The sequence below is a fragment of the Nannobrachium achirus genome (genome assembly GCF_963921795.1).
Source record: "Nannobrachium achirus genome assembly, chromosome: 14".
In the NCBI taxonomy this organism is placed as follows: Eukaryota; Metazoa; Chordata; class Actinopteri; order Myctophiformes; family Myctophidae; genus Nannobrachium; species Nannobrachium achirus.
Genome location: NC_137821.1, coordinates 55,525,063 through 55,540,375, shown reverse-complemented (window position 1 = coordinate 55,540,375; position 15,313 = coordinate 55,525,063). Strand labels below are relative to the sequence as shown.

Sequence of the window (15,313 nt, the reverse complement as noted above, 5' to 3'; positions counted from 1 at the left end):
GTCCCTAGTAGTCCATGTCTGACACATCACAATCACTGAGGACAGCATCTTTCTCACTTTGAGACACTGCAATGTTGCATGCCTTGTCTGGGAGCTAATTTTCATCCAACATACCAGTAAGACTCAATAATTGGGAGATAAGCGACCGTCAGGTGGCTCGGGGGGCAAGTTACGGCCTTTTTAGTGGGCTGCAGTAGCGGGGTCCACCACAAGGTGGCGCTCTATGCACGGCTGTCTCCGCGCCGCCGAGGCGGACGCGTGGGTACCGGCCCCAGCTCTCCCGTTCGCTCCTAGCCTGAGTTACAGCATTTTATGTGCGCTGCCGGCATGTTATGTGCGCTGCAGTGGCGGGGGTCCTCCACTAGGGGGCGCAACCACTTTTGCATCCATTCTGGAGCACCAGGAGTCGGTGGTCCCCGGGAATTCCCCAGTTAAAGTAAAAGAAAACAGCAGAAAGAGAATAATTTGCTATGTGTATTAGTATGTGTATAGCTACAGTAGTTGCTAATGTATTATCCCACCGGTCACTATTGTTGCTGTTGATATGTTTGTTCGTTTTATGACCACACTGAACACATTTGAGTAATTGCAAAGGCATACACCAATACTAGACATCTTAAAGAAGATGTTTACCAAAAATCATGGTCCTATCTTTATGTTAACACCTTGCAAGCCGCGGCAGAACCCTCTGAACAGAGGTAGTGCTCGGTAATGGAGTGCTCGATACAGCGTACATATTCATCCTGCAGAGGTCGGCGATCTTACTTTGGCGAGGCGGAGGGGAGATCAATTCCATTCGTTTACGTGCGGCGAAGCAGGGAAAGGAGCGATAGAGAAGCGGCGCCCGAACATGATTGAGACCGCGATCCACGAACAGAGACAAAGAGCAGCCATGTTGTGTGCCCTTCTTGTCGAGTTTCAACAACGTGGAGAGTAGGAGGCCACTCCTAGCCACCCATCCATCCAGAATGTGAGTCAACGGCGCGGCCTGCTGGATACTCCGAGCATCACACCCAGTCCCAGAAAATGATTGAGAGAGGATATTAACCGTTTCAGATGGCTCCAAAATGACACAGAGAAGAATGGCCGATGTTTTTTTTTTTTATTATTATCATTTATATCAAAAGTCCGGGAATAGACGTGTGGCTGATTGGACCAAGTAGGAAGTCCGAGGGAGTACGGACAGGCTTAGAAGGTGTTAAGATACATTTTCTTTTGGGGCTTTGATTTCTTTTGGGGGCTTCCATCCTCTCCTCTTGGTGCAGACAGGAAGTAAACAGCTCTGGTCATGTGACAATTTAAAGTTAACATGTGACACTGCACATATTTGATTGGGACCCTTTAACCTTTTCAATAATTGCTGGAAATGCATGAATATATCATTCAATAACATTTTATAGCCTCATAAATGAAGAAAATAATTACGGTCACTATTGTGACCGGTGGGATTAAACGGGTTTTAAAACAACTGGTGCATGAGGAATCCAGCCTGTCTTGCAGCCCCTGCTAACATCTTATCTTACCTTATCATTATTCTGGTCAGTGTGGGTTACTATGATGTCAACCTTATTCACAGTCTTCAAATAAAGTCTCACCACAGTATTCATGTTATAATCACATAATAAATAGTAAAACTAAACTAATACAAATAATGGTGGTAAATTAGTCTGACCTTAAGACCTGCAGTCTACAATGTGGACTCTTTAGTCCAGCAGAGATCAGCTCCATGGATGAATGGTCCAGTTTGGTCCCACTGAGATCCAGTTCTGTTAGATGTGAAGGATTAGAGCTGAGAGCTGAAGCCAAAACTTCACAGTCTGTCCCTTTGAGGTCACAGCCAACAAGTCTGTAAAGATTAAATGTAAAATCAAAGCGATTAGACCACATTCACTGTCATTGAAGTTAACTTAGAGGTCTTAGTTTGAAATGGTGTACGGTAGAGCGCCACCATATGGCCGATGACCCTATCTGGGCTATTCTGGGACATTTATTCTCGCCACCGGATTAAACCTACTGCTTTTACTGACCTCATGACCTCTACTCTAGCACCACCTTTAGGCCAAAATGTCCACTTGCACACATGATGTTTGAAAATCTAATGTGAGGATTGTCATGAAAATTATGGAGCACATTGATGCTCCTTGGAGAATTAACTCTACAGATGAAGTGACCCCACAACCTTTCATATAGCGCCACCCTTTGGACCCCACACAATTGGCTGTGGACCTCCAACTGAGTTTTTTTTTTGCCATTGTCCCACATATTTAATATGTTGTAATAAATGTCAAAGTTATTCAAAAAAACTTGCTGATCTACAAGCTAAGGCTGGGCAATATATCGAAAATATATCGATATTGAGGTATCAACATGCAAGGTCATGTGTCAAATGAATTAATAGACACACTATGCATGCACGTAGCTCGTGCAAAAAAGCAGTCCATCCAGGGCAGGAAATTCACGGCGGCCACGACGGCCATGGCCGTCGTTGCCCCCTTCTTTGGCCGTGTGCCCCTCGAAAAATGACATGCCCACGCGGCCACAGTGGCCGTGGTGCCCCAGTCGGACGACCAGCGCCCACAACATTTCATTTTTCCGCTGCACGATTTTTCAGTCATATACGGTGTCTCCAGTTGAGCGTCTCACATGACCAGTAGTATTCGAAGCTCCCGCAAGGTGCAACAACACAGTGTTTTACCACACACAAAAGCATCGCCGGGACAAACAGGAGAAAAATCTAACGCAGCCTGCCAGCCTGTGTGTGGATCAAACGAAGAACCCGGATGTGCTGCGAACGTAAACGGACTGTGTGCTCTGAAGAAGACGATGATTGAGCTCTGCTGAGCACAGAGGTAAGAAAGTTTGATACATTTGTGAAAGCACAAGACAAAAAACTCAACATTTAATATAAATTACATTATGCAACTGTTAGCGTTTAGCGACGCTGACCTGCTGCCGACGACGCATACGGTAACTAGACAAAGACCACTTGATGAAGGCTGAAGCACACGCTACATTCTCTGTTGTTTCAGTTTGAGACCGTGTTCGTTTTTTTTTTTTACTTATTTGACTGCTTTTTTGGTCGATGTCTTTACAGACTTGTGACAAAATGATTCAGAAAAATTTTGAAACAGTCTCCTTTGTGATTTTCACATACATTCATGAATGCTTGGGCTTAAATCACAAGTGTTTAGAATTAAACACCTGTTTGTAAGTTCTGGAAGACTGGAGGAAGCATATTAGTAGACCCAGCACACTGGAGGAGAGCACTCTAAGGGTAGTGTTTGCGTGTGACATGTTTATACAGTTGTATAATATAGGATTTAAATTAAAATAATATTTTAGCATTTATTTAGAGCAGTGGTTCTCAAAGTGTGGTCTGGGGACCTCCAGGGGTCCTTGTGAAAGCTCCAGGGGGTCCACAACAAAACGAGAAACAGTTTTACCACTTAAACCATATTTTTTACTTTGAAAATAGATGATCTACAAGCTCACAATGCGTTCCATTACTGCCCATTTTGAGCTTGTAGATCGGCTATCTTCGAAATATTTTGATAAATCTAGAACAATCTTCCCTGGCAAATATTTTCAGATGGGTGGGTCTGCAGAATGCATGTCAATTTGGGGGTCCTTGACCTTGTATCTGAACTGTACTGTCCTGTACTTTTCCTATGGTGTAGAAATGTAAATATCCTTGTTTTAAAATGTGCCTGAAAGAATATGATTATACAGGAATTAATGTGATGAATTAACATCTTTGTAATTGGTTTGACAGCAGGTTTTGTTAGGTAGGCAGCGGCTTTGTTAGAAGTTAGACAATTAATGTTACTTTCATTTTACTCTCAGCTACAGACATGCCGTGCAAGAAGCGGAGGGATCAAGCTTTGCAGAAGACATTTCAGAATGCAGCCAAAAACTGCAAAACATTGGACTTTTTTTTCAGGTGAGGAAATTATGATGCAAAAGGTTAGCAACTAAGAATGCACAAAAATGCATGTAATCTAGTTGTTGTGCAGTGAAACATTTAATGTATTTGCTAGTGGTGTAAAGTAACTAGTGGTGTAGTTAAGTACAGTTTTGATGTATACTTTACTTGATTAGTTCCAGTTTTCAGTACTTTTACTTCTACTCCACTACATCTGGGATCCAAATATTGTACTTTTACTCCACTATAGTTACTAGATTTTGCAGATATAAATGATTATATTATAAAACATACATGAATCCACTTTAGCCACTTTAGATCGGCTATTTGAAAATAGCCGATCTACAAGCTCACAACGTGTTGCTTTGCGACGCATTGTGAGCTTGTATATCTGCTATTTTCAAACATTTTGTACTTAACGTATATTTTGATCCCAATACTTTCGTACCTTTAATCAAGTACACTTTGAATTCCAGACTTTTACTAACAGAGTATTTCTATATGGCAGTATTGATATTTTCACTTAAGTAAAACATGTGAATACTTTTTCCACCACTGATTTGCTATTAGCTCTCTTTACCCAGTTGTTTTGTATGTATTGTGTCAATATTTTCCAGCCAGAGTAAGGCAGACCAGAAAGACACAGAAGAACCAAAGAACAGACACAGGTGAACAAGAAGTATTATTTCTACATGGAGAGGATGGAGGTGAAAATGAAGAAAGCCACAGATATGAAAGAGGAGACCAGGCAGCAGGAGAACATGTAAGCCTAAGAGGCAGAGATGAGAGAGAACAAGCCAGAAGAGAAAATGAACCAGAACCATATGAAGGAGGAGACAAAGTAAGACAAAGGGACAGAGATGAGACTGAAGAACATGACAGAACAGGCAATGTAAGTCAAGGCGACAGAGATGAGAGAGGAGAAAATGAAGACGATGAGAGACATAGAGATGAGAGTGAAGGAGAACATGAAGACAATGAGAGACACAGAGATGAGAGTGAAGGAGAACATGAAGACAATGAGAGACACAGAGAGTGAAGGAGAACATGCCAGAGGAGGTAATGTAAGACAAAGACACAGAGCTAAGAATGGAGGCAAACATGCTGGAGCAGACAATGTAAGACAGCCAAGAAAGACAACTGCCACAACTGTGTCGTGGGGATATGATTGGCTGCTCTTTGATAAGGACAATGAAGGGTTACTAAGCTGTGGTGTTCCATGTGTAGAAAATACTATAAAGAGAAAACCAAAAAAAAGCCACATCTTCAAATTTGCTCGGATTCATACTTAACTGGAACGACAAACATTAAAAAAGACACAGCTAAAACACATAATGATTCAAAAGCTCACATGACAGCATGCAACCAAGCAAACACAACTCCAAGTAATACAGTTTCACAGCTCCAGAAGCTTTACGAGAGGACAGAGACGAAGATGTGCAAATTATTTGACATAGCTTACATGGTTGCGTACTCTGAGCAACCGTTTAATATGTACAAGACTCATGTGTCAGTGGAGCGAAAACATGGGGTGGAGCTGGGGCTCACCTACCATAATTCTAAATCCTGCCGTGTGTTCATCCACTATATTGCTGAAAGCATAAGAGATGAGCTTCAAGTCATAAGAAAATGTGAGCCTTTCTACTGCTCTTTGCTTTTCGATGGAAGCACAGACAAAGGAGCTTCAGACAAAGAAGTTATAAGCATAAAGCTTATTGAAAATGGATCCCCAAAAATCAGCCTACTTTGGTAAGAAGAATGTAGACTTGGGGCCCCATTTACAGTGGCAGCCAAATCCAGCCTGAATCAGATCTGTGCCACATCCAGATTAGAAACTTTAAATGGTCACATGAAACAAATCAGATTCCAATCTGGATGTGACACAGATCTGATTCAGGCTGGATTTGGCTGCCAGTGTAAATGGGGATTGTAGTCTTTGCTGAATGTTCTTTTCTCCACATGCAAGCTTATGTTTTTAGTTTTTGCTTTATTTGGTTAGTGACAGTATAAAAGGCATGGATGTATTAAAAACACATTTTCATTGTCTATCTTTGTGCTCCATTTGCTGTTTTTTAAGTATTGCAGAGCCAACGACCTGTGACACTGATGGGATCTTTGGGGCCATAATGCAGAAGTGTGGAGAGAACCACCTGGATCTAAGTGGCTGCTTGACTGCAACAGCAGCTGATGGAGCAGTCGTCAACTTTGGAAAGACAAATGGTGTCCTTACCAAACTCCAGGAATCTGTGCCATGGATGCTGAAAGTGCATTGTGTTGCCCACAGACTGGAGCTGTGCCTGAAGGAAGCCTTCAAGGGCACATACTTTGAACAGGTAATGTATTCTTTTTTACCTACTATATCTGGAAAATATATAATCAAAATGTACATGTGTAATGCAGTGTAATAAATGCCTTTATTTCTGTTTGTCTTTTACTAAGATTGATGACCTCTTGGCAAGACTGTACTCTCTCTACCGTCGTTCCCCCCAAAAAATGGAGGGAGTTGAAGGCCATCGGAAAGGAACTTAAGGAGCATGTTGTGAAACCAGCTCGCTCCCAGGGAACAAGGTGAATAATTGCGACCGTCAGGTCGCACTTACTATCAAAACCTCCACAAACTGTAAGTCAGTCAGTCAGTCAGTCAGTCAGTCAGTCAGTCCCTCCGTCAGTCTGTCTGTCACACCTCACATGTCACACTATTGCCCTGCTCATATCTCCGCAACCGTTGCCCCGATCCATGCCAAATTTTGCACACACGCTCCTTGCCTGCCAAACTACAACTACAACCCCCGGAGCTCCAGGGACCCCCAGGTCCCTGGGGGACCCCAGATGTAAAAAATGACCAAATGTGCAAAAATGACCAAATGACCACCCCAACGGGGCTGCTCACGGGGAATTCCCGGGGACCACCGACTCCTGGTGCTCCAGAACGGATGCAAAAGTGGTGGCGCCCCCAGTGGAGGACCCCCTCCACTGCAGCTCACATAAAATGCCGTAACTCGGGCTAGGAGCGTCCGGGAGAGCTGGGGCCGGTACCTATTCGTCCGCCAAGGCAACGCGGAGACCCCACCCCTCATTTCTCACATGGCCCTCTTCTAGCGCCACCATGAGGCCGATTCTTGCAAAACACATTTTTGGACACTGCTCCTACAGATTTTGCCCTAAAATCACACAAATCGGTACACACTATGTCTACACGTCCCCCTACACTCAGGAACCAATGCCACTTACAGCCCTCTTTGTGTATACATGTCACCTGACGGTCGCTTATCTCCCGATTAGGGAGTCTTACTGGTTAGTATTAAAGCAAACTAAGAAGCCAGGACCCTATCTCCGCCCAGTCCTTGAATTCTTCACCAGTGCCACGGAGGATTTTAAATACAATGGTGTCACAATCAAAAACTCCAATGTAACAGCAGAGGCCTTCTGTCGCTGTAGGAAAGAGACTGTGGACAAAATCATTGCCTGCATTGGCAAGATATTTTCCACTTTCTCCACTGATCCTGTGCTGTTTGCAGCAGAGGTGTTTGATCCTGTGAATTTCCCAACAGAAGAAGGGCTCTTGGAGGAGTTTGGTGAGGAAGAAGTGCATCACTTATGCAAGCACTTTGAGCCTCTTCTCACAAAAAATGGTTGTAATGTGGCAGAGATTCACAGAGAGTGGTATAGAGCTAAAGTTAACATAGTACGCCACCACAAGAACCAGACTTTCCTCCAGTTATGGTCAAAGTTTCTCAATGAGAAGGGAAACACATATCCCAACCTGCTACACCTTATTAGAATTGTCTTAGTGTTCCCTGTTTCCACCTCTCAGGTAGAGCGACAGTTCTCAATTATGAAGAGAATGCAGGGAGACTGGCGCCTAAGTCTGCACACATCCACAATTGAAGACCTCCTCCTTATCAAATCACAGGGTTGTGCTCCTGCAGATTATAAAAGCCAGGAAGCAGTGGCAAAATGGTGGGGAGATGGCATCTGTAAAAAGAGGCCATACATCAAGCCATATGGTCCAAGAAATAAAAAATCAAACGGCTTCTGCTCTGCACCAGAGCAGGGAGAGGAGAGGCTAGAAAGGGAGGAGAGGGAGGGGTCGGTTTGACAAGTAAGGGTGCCTGAGAGGTCAAAACAGCGGTTTGGTTGGTCTCAGGACGTTGTGTAAACACAATCCAATAAAAAAAATTATAACTTTGAAGCTGAAGAAATAACCGCACTAGTATAAAGTCTATCTACTCTGTTAGTTATGAGAGGGCCCGCGAAATCTAGCAACAGGGGCAGCCGAAATCTAGCAACAGGGGCAGCTATGAAAAAAATGGAATAAAGCAGGTATAAAGGGGTATGATAAAATACAGATTTAACCCTATATGTGTTTTGGTCTGGATGACTCCTTTAAGGCATAAGAACTGTTACTTAAGACAATCAAAATAGAGCCCTATGTGTTTTGACTGTACTTGTGCTGCACTACAATTTTGTCTAATAAAATAGTCAATCAATCAAAAGACCCATACAGGATTTAAAGTAATATATAAATTGAACATTTTAAATAGCCGATCGGAAAGCTCACAACGTGCCGCGACACGGTATGAGCTTGTAGATCGACTATTTCCAAATACCTACAGTATAAAATTAAACTAGAAAGATGCAATTGGAAATTGCAAGTGTGGTTGCTGACGTGACAGATATATTCTACAGCAAGCTAACTGTCATGTGAAGCTCAACCAATACTCCAGCTAACACCACTCCCAAATCCAGATGTATTTCAACCAATTTCCAATTTCATTTGATTCAAGGTAGAAACCTGTTCAAATAGTTTGTCTAGAATAAAGTTTATCTAGAATAAATGTGTTGGAAACCACACTAATGAAAGTGTTCAACCATTCCTTATTTAGCTGGGGACCCCCTAGAACTGGACCCCAGACACACTTTGAAAACTAATGTTTTATGTTAACCATCATTTCTAGTTATAATGTACTGGTGTGAAGGTAGATTGACTCTATTCTAGTATGTTTGCCAGACCCATGAAATGGGTAGGCCTACATAAGCAAATGTCGGTCTGTCCCTTTTCTATATAAAGGGTATATATGATGATGACATGATGATGACATGCCTACAAAAGGCATGATGTCATAAATGATGATGACAGACAGGGTCTGGCACAACCAGGTTGACCTGGTCTAGTTTATATTCACATGAATACTAACCGAGCCTTTCTGCAGTTCCTCACAGCTGGGATGAGTCTCCGTCGCCCCTCCTCTGATGTGTTGTATGTGTCCAGGTTGAACTCATCCTGAACCTCCTCTGACATCTGCAGCATGAAGGCCAGAGCTGAACACTGGGATGGAGACAGTGTGGTCTTTGATCTGTCCCCTGACTTCAGGTACTGTTGGATCTCCTGAAGTACTGAGTGGTCGTTCATCTCCATCAAACAGTGGAAGATGTTGATCATTCTCTCAGGAGAGTGATTTTTAGTGGTCATCTTCTTCAGATTGTCGATGACTCTCTGGATGGTCTCTGGACTGTTCTCTGTCTGACCCAGCAGGCCGCCTAACAGACTCTGGTTGGACTCCAGTAAGAGGCCATGAAGGAAGCGGACAAAGAGGTCCAGGTGGCCATTTTCACTCTCCTGGGATATTCCCATGACTCTGTACAGGAAGTCTTCCAAGCCACGGTACCAGAATACCCCGAATGCCCTCAGTACCTTCGTGTTCTTCTGTGTGAAACAGTGCAACAGGTAGACTGCAGCCAGAAACTCCTGGATGCTCAGATGAACAAAGCTGTAGACTGTTCTCTGGAAGCTCACACACTCTCTCTTGAAGATCTCTGTGCACAGTCCTGAGTACAGCGAGGCGTCTTTCGCATCGAGGCCACACTCTTCCAGGTCTTCTTGGTAGAACATGACACTGCCTTTCTCCAGATGTTCAAACGCCAGCCTGCCCAGCTTCAGAAGAACCTCCCTGTCCTTCTCCATGAGCTGCTGTTGATTCACATCATGTCTGTCATCATACTTCTTCCACTTCCTCTTTGTCTGGACCGACAGGAAGTGGCTGTACATCGCAGTCTGGGTCTTGGGCAGCTGTTTTTTCTCGTCTGTCTTCAACATGTCCTCCAGAACGGTAGCGGTGATTGAACAGAAGACTGGGATGTGACACATGATGTGGAGGCTCCTTGATGTCTTCATGTGTGAGATGATTTTGCTGGCCAGCTTCTCATCACTGAACTTCTTCCTGAAGAACTCCTCCTTCTGGGGGTCCGTGAAGCCTCGTACTTCTGTCACCAGGTCAATACGATCAGCAGGGATCTGATTGGCTGCTGCAGGTCTGGTGGTTATCCAGAGGAGGGCGTTAGGGAGCAGATTCCCCTCGATGAGGTTTGTCAACAGCAAATCTACTGATGATGTCACTGTGACATCAGAAACAATGTCATTCTCTTGGAAGACATGAGAACCAAAGCGAATGTTCTCGAATTTCAGCGAAAACCTGCTTTCATCCAGACCATCAAAGATGAGGCCAACCTTCCAGACAGCAAGCTGCTCAGCTGTGATGTTCTTTAATTCTGGGTGGAAACGATGGATCAGTGAGAGAAGACTGTGCTGCTCATCTCTGACCAGGTTCAGCTCCCGGAATGAGAAAGGAACCAGGAGAATGACATCTTGGTTTTCCAAACCCCTTGCCCAGTCCAAAGTCAACTTACGCACAGAGAATGTTTTTCCAATGCCAGCGATGCCCTTGGTCAGAACTCTTCTGATGGGTTTGTCTCTGCCAAGGAGGAGGGGCTTAAAGATGTCAGAGCATTTGATTGGTTGGTCAAAGAGGGTCTTCTTCTTGGAAGCTCTCTCAAGCTGCCAGACCTCATGTTGGGTATTAACCCCTTCACTCTCTCCCACTGAGATGTGGAGCTCTGTGAAGATGCTGCTGAGGGAGGGCACTTCAGTGACGTATGTCACACGATCAAGACGGTTCAAACCGACCTTATAAACCTTTAAATCCTCCTGTGGACTGACACCTGCTATGAGAAGACAATGAAGACATTTTAAACATTCAGCTTCATTCATAACTTTACATTCTTACAGCTGTGTATGAACATTAATAATGAAATGCCTTCCAGACTATGACTTCTGTACTTTATGCATGGCAGCAAAAACTACAAATACTGTTCCTACGAAACAGTGTGGGCTCGCTGATCCCTCATTGGCTAAAGGTCCTGCCTTTGTACTTTCAGAAGTTTTTTTGAGGAGAATAACCTTAGTAAAGATTTGGGTGAACATACTGGCCTGTGAGAACATACACTTTCAGCAAACCCACAAATCTTTACTATATAAAGATTTAGGAGAACATACTATAAGATTTCATGTGGGTGTTGTTATTCATATCAGGTCGCACTTGTTGGTGGTGATGTCATCAAGAACGCTACTCCTTCATTGGCTTAAAGGTGATACACCATGCATTTAAAAAGTATTTATGTCATATTGTTTATGTCCCAAAAACGTTTTTCAAAAGGTTTGAGGCTAAATAACCACTCCTGAATAGAGAGCCCCTCATTTTTGAATGGCTCTCAGAGCACTTTCAGCTGCAGTACCACCTTTGGCCTGAACTGCGCCAAAAACTGCCGTTTATGACGTCACAAACGGCAGCAAATCTGGACAGCCTGTTTTGAGAACCCGTGGGATGCTTTTAACCTCCACCTTCCCAAAACCAGAGAAAGACACACCTGAAATGGGACTTTGTGAGGATAGAAGGTGCTAGTGGGACCCCAAAAAAAGGTTTTAAAATAGGAAAAGTGAAATGTCATGGTGTATCACCTTTAAGGCCCTGCCTTTGTACTGTCGGTAATTTTTTTGACCTATAACGTTTTCGTATAACATACTACAAAAATAATTATTATTACAAACTGTGTCCAGTCTTACTTTGTCCACTTGTGGTTTGACGGGACGTCTTCAGTCCAGGTGGGATCAGAACACAAGTCCTCTCTCTGTGGACGAGAAGGAGATATGACTTTATGATCATACTTCATCATACTTATATGATGTATGTGCAGTGTTGGGTTAGAATATCATACACTTATAATATGTGCAGTGTTGGGTTAGAATATCATACACTTATATGATGTATGTGCAGTGTTGGGTTAGAATATCATACACTTATATGATGTATGTGCAGTGTTGGGCAGTAACGAGTTACTTAATAATATATTACTGTAATATTATTACTTTACCCAGTAACGAGTAGTGTAACTTATTACTATGCCAAAACATACTAATATTATTACATATTACTTATCCAGATAACACTGCTTTACTCATTACAATGAGCGTGATTTGCTTTGGTTTCTGACCAAAATAAAAGTGTTCTCTTCACTGTATGGGTCTATGAGTCTGTACTGTGGTGTGTCTTCACTGTATGGGTCTATGAGTCTGTACTGTGGTGTGTCTTCACTGTATGGGTCTATGAGTCTGTACTGTGGTGTGTCTTCACTGTATGGGTCTATGAGTCTGCACTGTGGTGTGTCTTCACTGTATGGGTCTATGAGTCTGTACTGTGGTGTGTCTTCACTGTATGGGTCTATGAGTCTGCACTGTGGTGTGTCCGTGTCCAGCAGATTTACAAGCTATAAACACTGTGAAATGGTACATGTTAGCTTGTAGATCTGTTCTTTTTAAACATACACCATCACATAAAGTTATGATGTTCGTGCAGGTCTGGGGTCTGACGCAGATCCGTGTTCCTCTGTGTGGGGGCGGGGCTCATGCACATAGTTTCAACTCTGTGGTCACGTGATCATAATCAATCTGTCAGCTCTTTCACAGTCCCTTCCATAGAGTATATATAAAATAGAGAGCGGATGAGCCCCGCCCCCACTATCATTTCAATGCAAGTGCTCAGTGGCGTTTTGAAGCAACGGCTACGTGCTAGCATGTAGCTAATCCAGGTGCATTCTGGGGGAAAGTGGTCTCTATTTCGAGACCACAAATGACGTCACGCTGCTCTCCGCCTATCCGCTCACAGGAGTAGTGGGGCCAAACCCCCAGAATGTATGGGTCTATGAGTCTGTACTGTGGTGTGTCTTCACTGTATGGGTCTATGAGTCTGTACTGTGGTGTCTCTTCACTGTATGGGTCTATGAGTCTGCACTGTGGTGTCTCTTCACTGTATGGGTCTATGAGTCTGTACTGTGGTGTGTCTACACTGTATGGGTCTATGAGTCTGTACTGTGGTGTGTCTTCACTGTATGGGTCTATGAGTCTGTACTGTGGTGTGTCTTCACTGTATGGGTCTATGAGTCTGTACTGTGGTGTGTCTTCACTGTATGGGTCTATGAGTCTGTACTGTGGTGTGTCTTCACTGTATGGGTCTATGAGTCTGTACTGTGGTGTGTCTACACTGTATGGGTCTATGAGTCTGTACGGTGGTGTGTCTTCACTGTATGGGTCTATGAGTCTGTACTGTGGTGTGTCTTCACTGTATGGGTCTATGAGTCTGTACTGTGGTGTGTCTTCACTGTATGGGTCTATGAGTCTGTACTGTGGTGTGTCTTCACTGTATGGGTCTATGAGTCTGTACTGTGGTGTGTCTTCACTGTATGGGTCTATGAGTCTGTACTGTGGTGTGTCTACACTGTATGGGTCTATGAGTCTGTACTGTGGTGTGTCTTCACTGTATGGGTCTATGAGTCTGTACTGTGGTGTGTCTTCACTGTATGGGTCTATGAGTCTGTACTGTGGTGTGTCTACACTGTATGGGTCTATGAGTCTGTACTGTGGTGTGTCTTCACTGTATGGGTCTATGAGTCTGTACTGTGGTGTGTCTACACTGTATGGGTCTATGAGTCTGTACTGTGGTGTGTCTTCACTGTATGGGTCTATGAGTCTGTACTGTGGTGTGTCTTCACTGTATGGGTCTATGAGTCTGTACTGTGGTGTGTCTTCACTGTATGGGTCTATGAGTCTGTACTATGGTGTGTCTTCACTGTATGGGTCTATGAGTCTGTGCTGTGGTGTGTCTTCACTGTATGGGTCTATGGGTCTGTACTGTGGTGTGTCTTCACTGTATGGGTCTATGAGTCTGTACTGTGGTGTGTCTACACTGTATGGGTCTATGAGCATTGGCGGCCTTAACTATGTTTCATTGGTTTCAATTGAAACGGGCCTCGGCCGTCAGGGGGGCCTCCGACTGCCCGTCAGTCTAAGTCCAAATGATGGTCAATGCAAATGATCGTCCATCGAAAACCCCCTCTCACATTTGGGCCCCCTTTAACGTGATAGTTCTGCCTATATCCTGTTGCCAGGGGGGACTCCGACTGCCGGTAAATCTCAGTCCAAATAAATGACGGTCAATGTGAATGACCCTCCATTGGAAGCCCCCCTCAATGGGCCCCCTTCTATCACACTGTCGCAGTGCCTGTGACGCTGCAGTGCACACCGATCGGCTTGACTTTGTAATACGAGCTAGGCGCGCGGTTTAGTTGTCGGATGGACTATCAAAACAAGTTGTTATTAGTTAGAATACATCACAGAGCCTTTCAAACGAGAGGGCACTTGTGAGTAAAGTTGGCAAGATTGTTCAACCACTAATTAACAACAATGCACGCTCATTTTAAGATGGCAACAACAAACATGGACGTAACACTGGTCTGTCTGTCGCATCCTATGGTCGTATCCAGTCAGATGAAACACGATGTTAATCATGTCATGTGGACAGCTGGACACGTTAAAACGTTACCTTGAATGGAATATATATCTGAGGAGCAATTATGTTGTCAACTTCACCAAAAGGCTGTCCTGTCCTATTAAACCAGACGCTGGGACAGCATCCACTGCTTGTATCCACAATATAACTTGTGAGTATCCTAATTTATTACTTAACATGTCACGCCAATGCGCAAATGGTAATGTGGGTACAGTAATTAATGTACAGTATTTGTGCAAGTTGGCCCTACAATTGTGGATAGCCTATGCATTATGTTCAAACAGTTCAATCCAAAACATAATGCTTATGGTTGTGTTAGGCTGCTTTTATACGGACCTGGTTGTCATTAATGCATACAGATATCTATGAAAGGTCTTTTTATTAGATGTCTGGTAGATTTTAATCGTGCCATGTCACGCTGACCGGCAGTTTAAAATACTAGTGTGATCTCTGGTAATACAGTATATTTTTAGGGAAAAAAAAAATACTGTGTATAAAAATATAAGGGGGGCCTCCAAATTAGATCTTGAAACGGGCCTCCCAATTCTTAAGGCCGCCCCTGTCTATGAGTCTGTACTGTGGTGTGTCTACACTGTATGGGTCTATGAGTCTGTACTGTGGTGTGTCTACACTGTATGGGTCTATGAGTCTGTACTGTGGTGTGTCTTCACTGTATGGGTCTATGAGTCTGCACTGTGGTGTGTCCGTGTCC

At 43.7% G+C, this 15,313-nt stretch overlaps 1 protein-coding gene across 1 annotated transcript in view; it reads right to left on the bottom strand.

The window, feature by feature from the left end:
• The window catches only part of LOC308298151 (protein NLRC3-like), a gene marked incomplete at both ends in the record, with an annotated part of 57,230 nt that extends 44,561 nt beyond the window's left edge, over positions 1 to 12,669 (bottom strand). Inside the window, 2 exons of the mRNA XM_080741707.1 lie at positions 9,121 to 10,830; positions 12,590 to 12,669. Coding sequence (XP_080597833.1) covers positions 9,121 to 10,830; positions 12,590 to 12,669 — 1,790 coding nt within the window. The remainder of the gene's footprint in view (positions 1 to 9,120; positions 10,831 to 12,589) is intronic.
• Between the last annotated feature and the right edge of the window lie 2,644 nt (positions 12,670 to 15,313).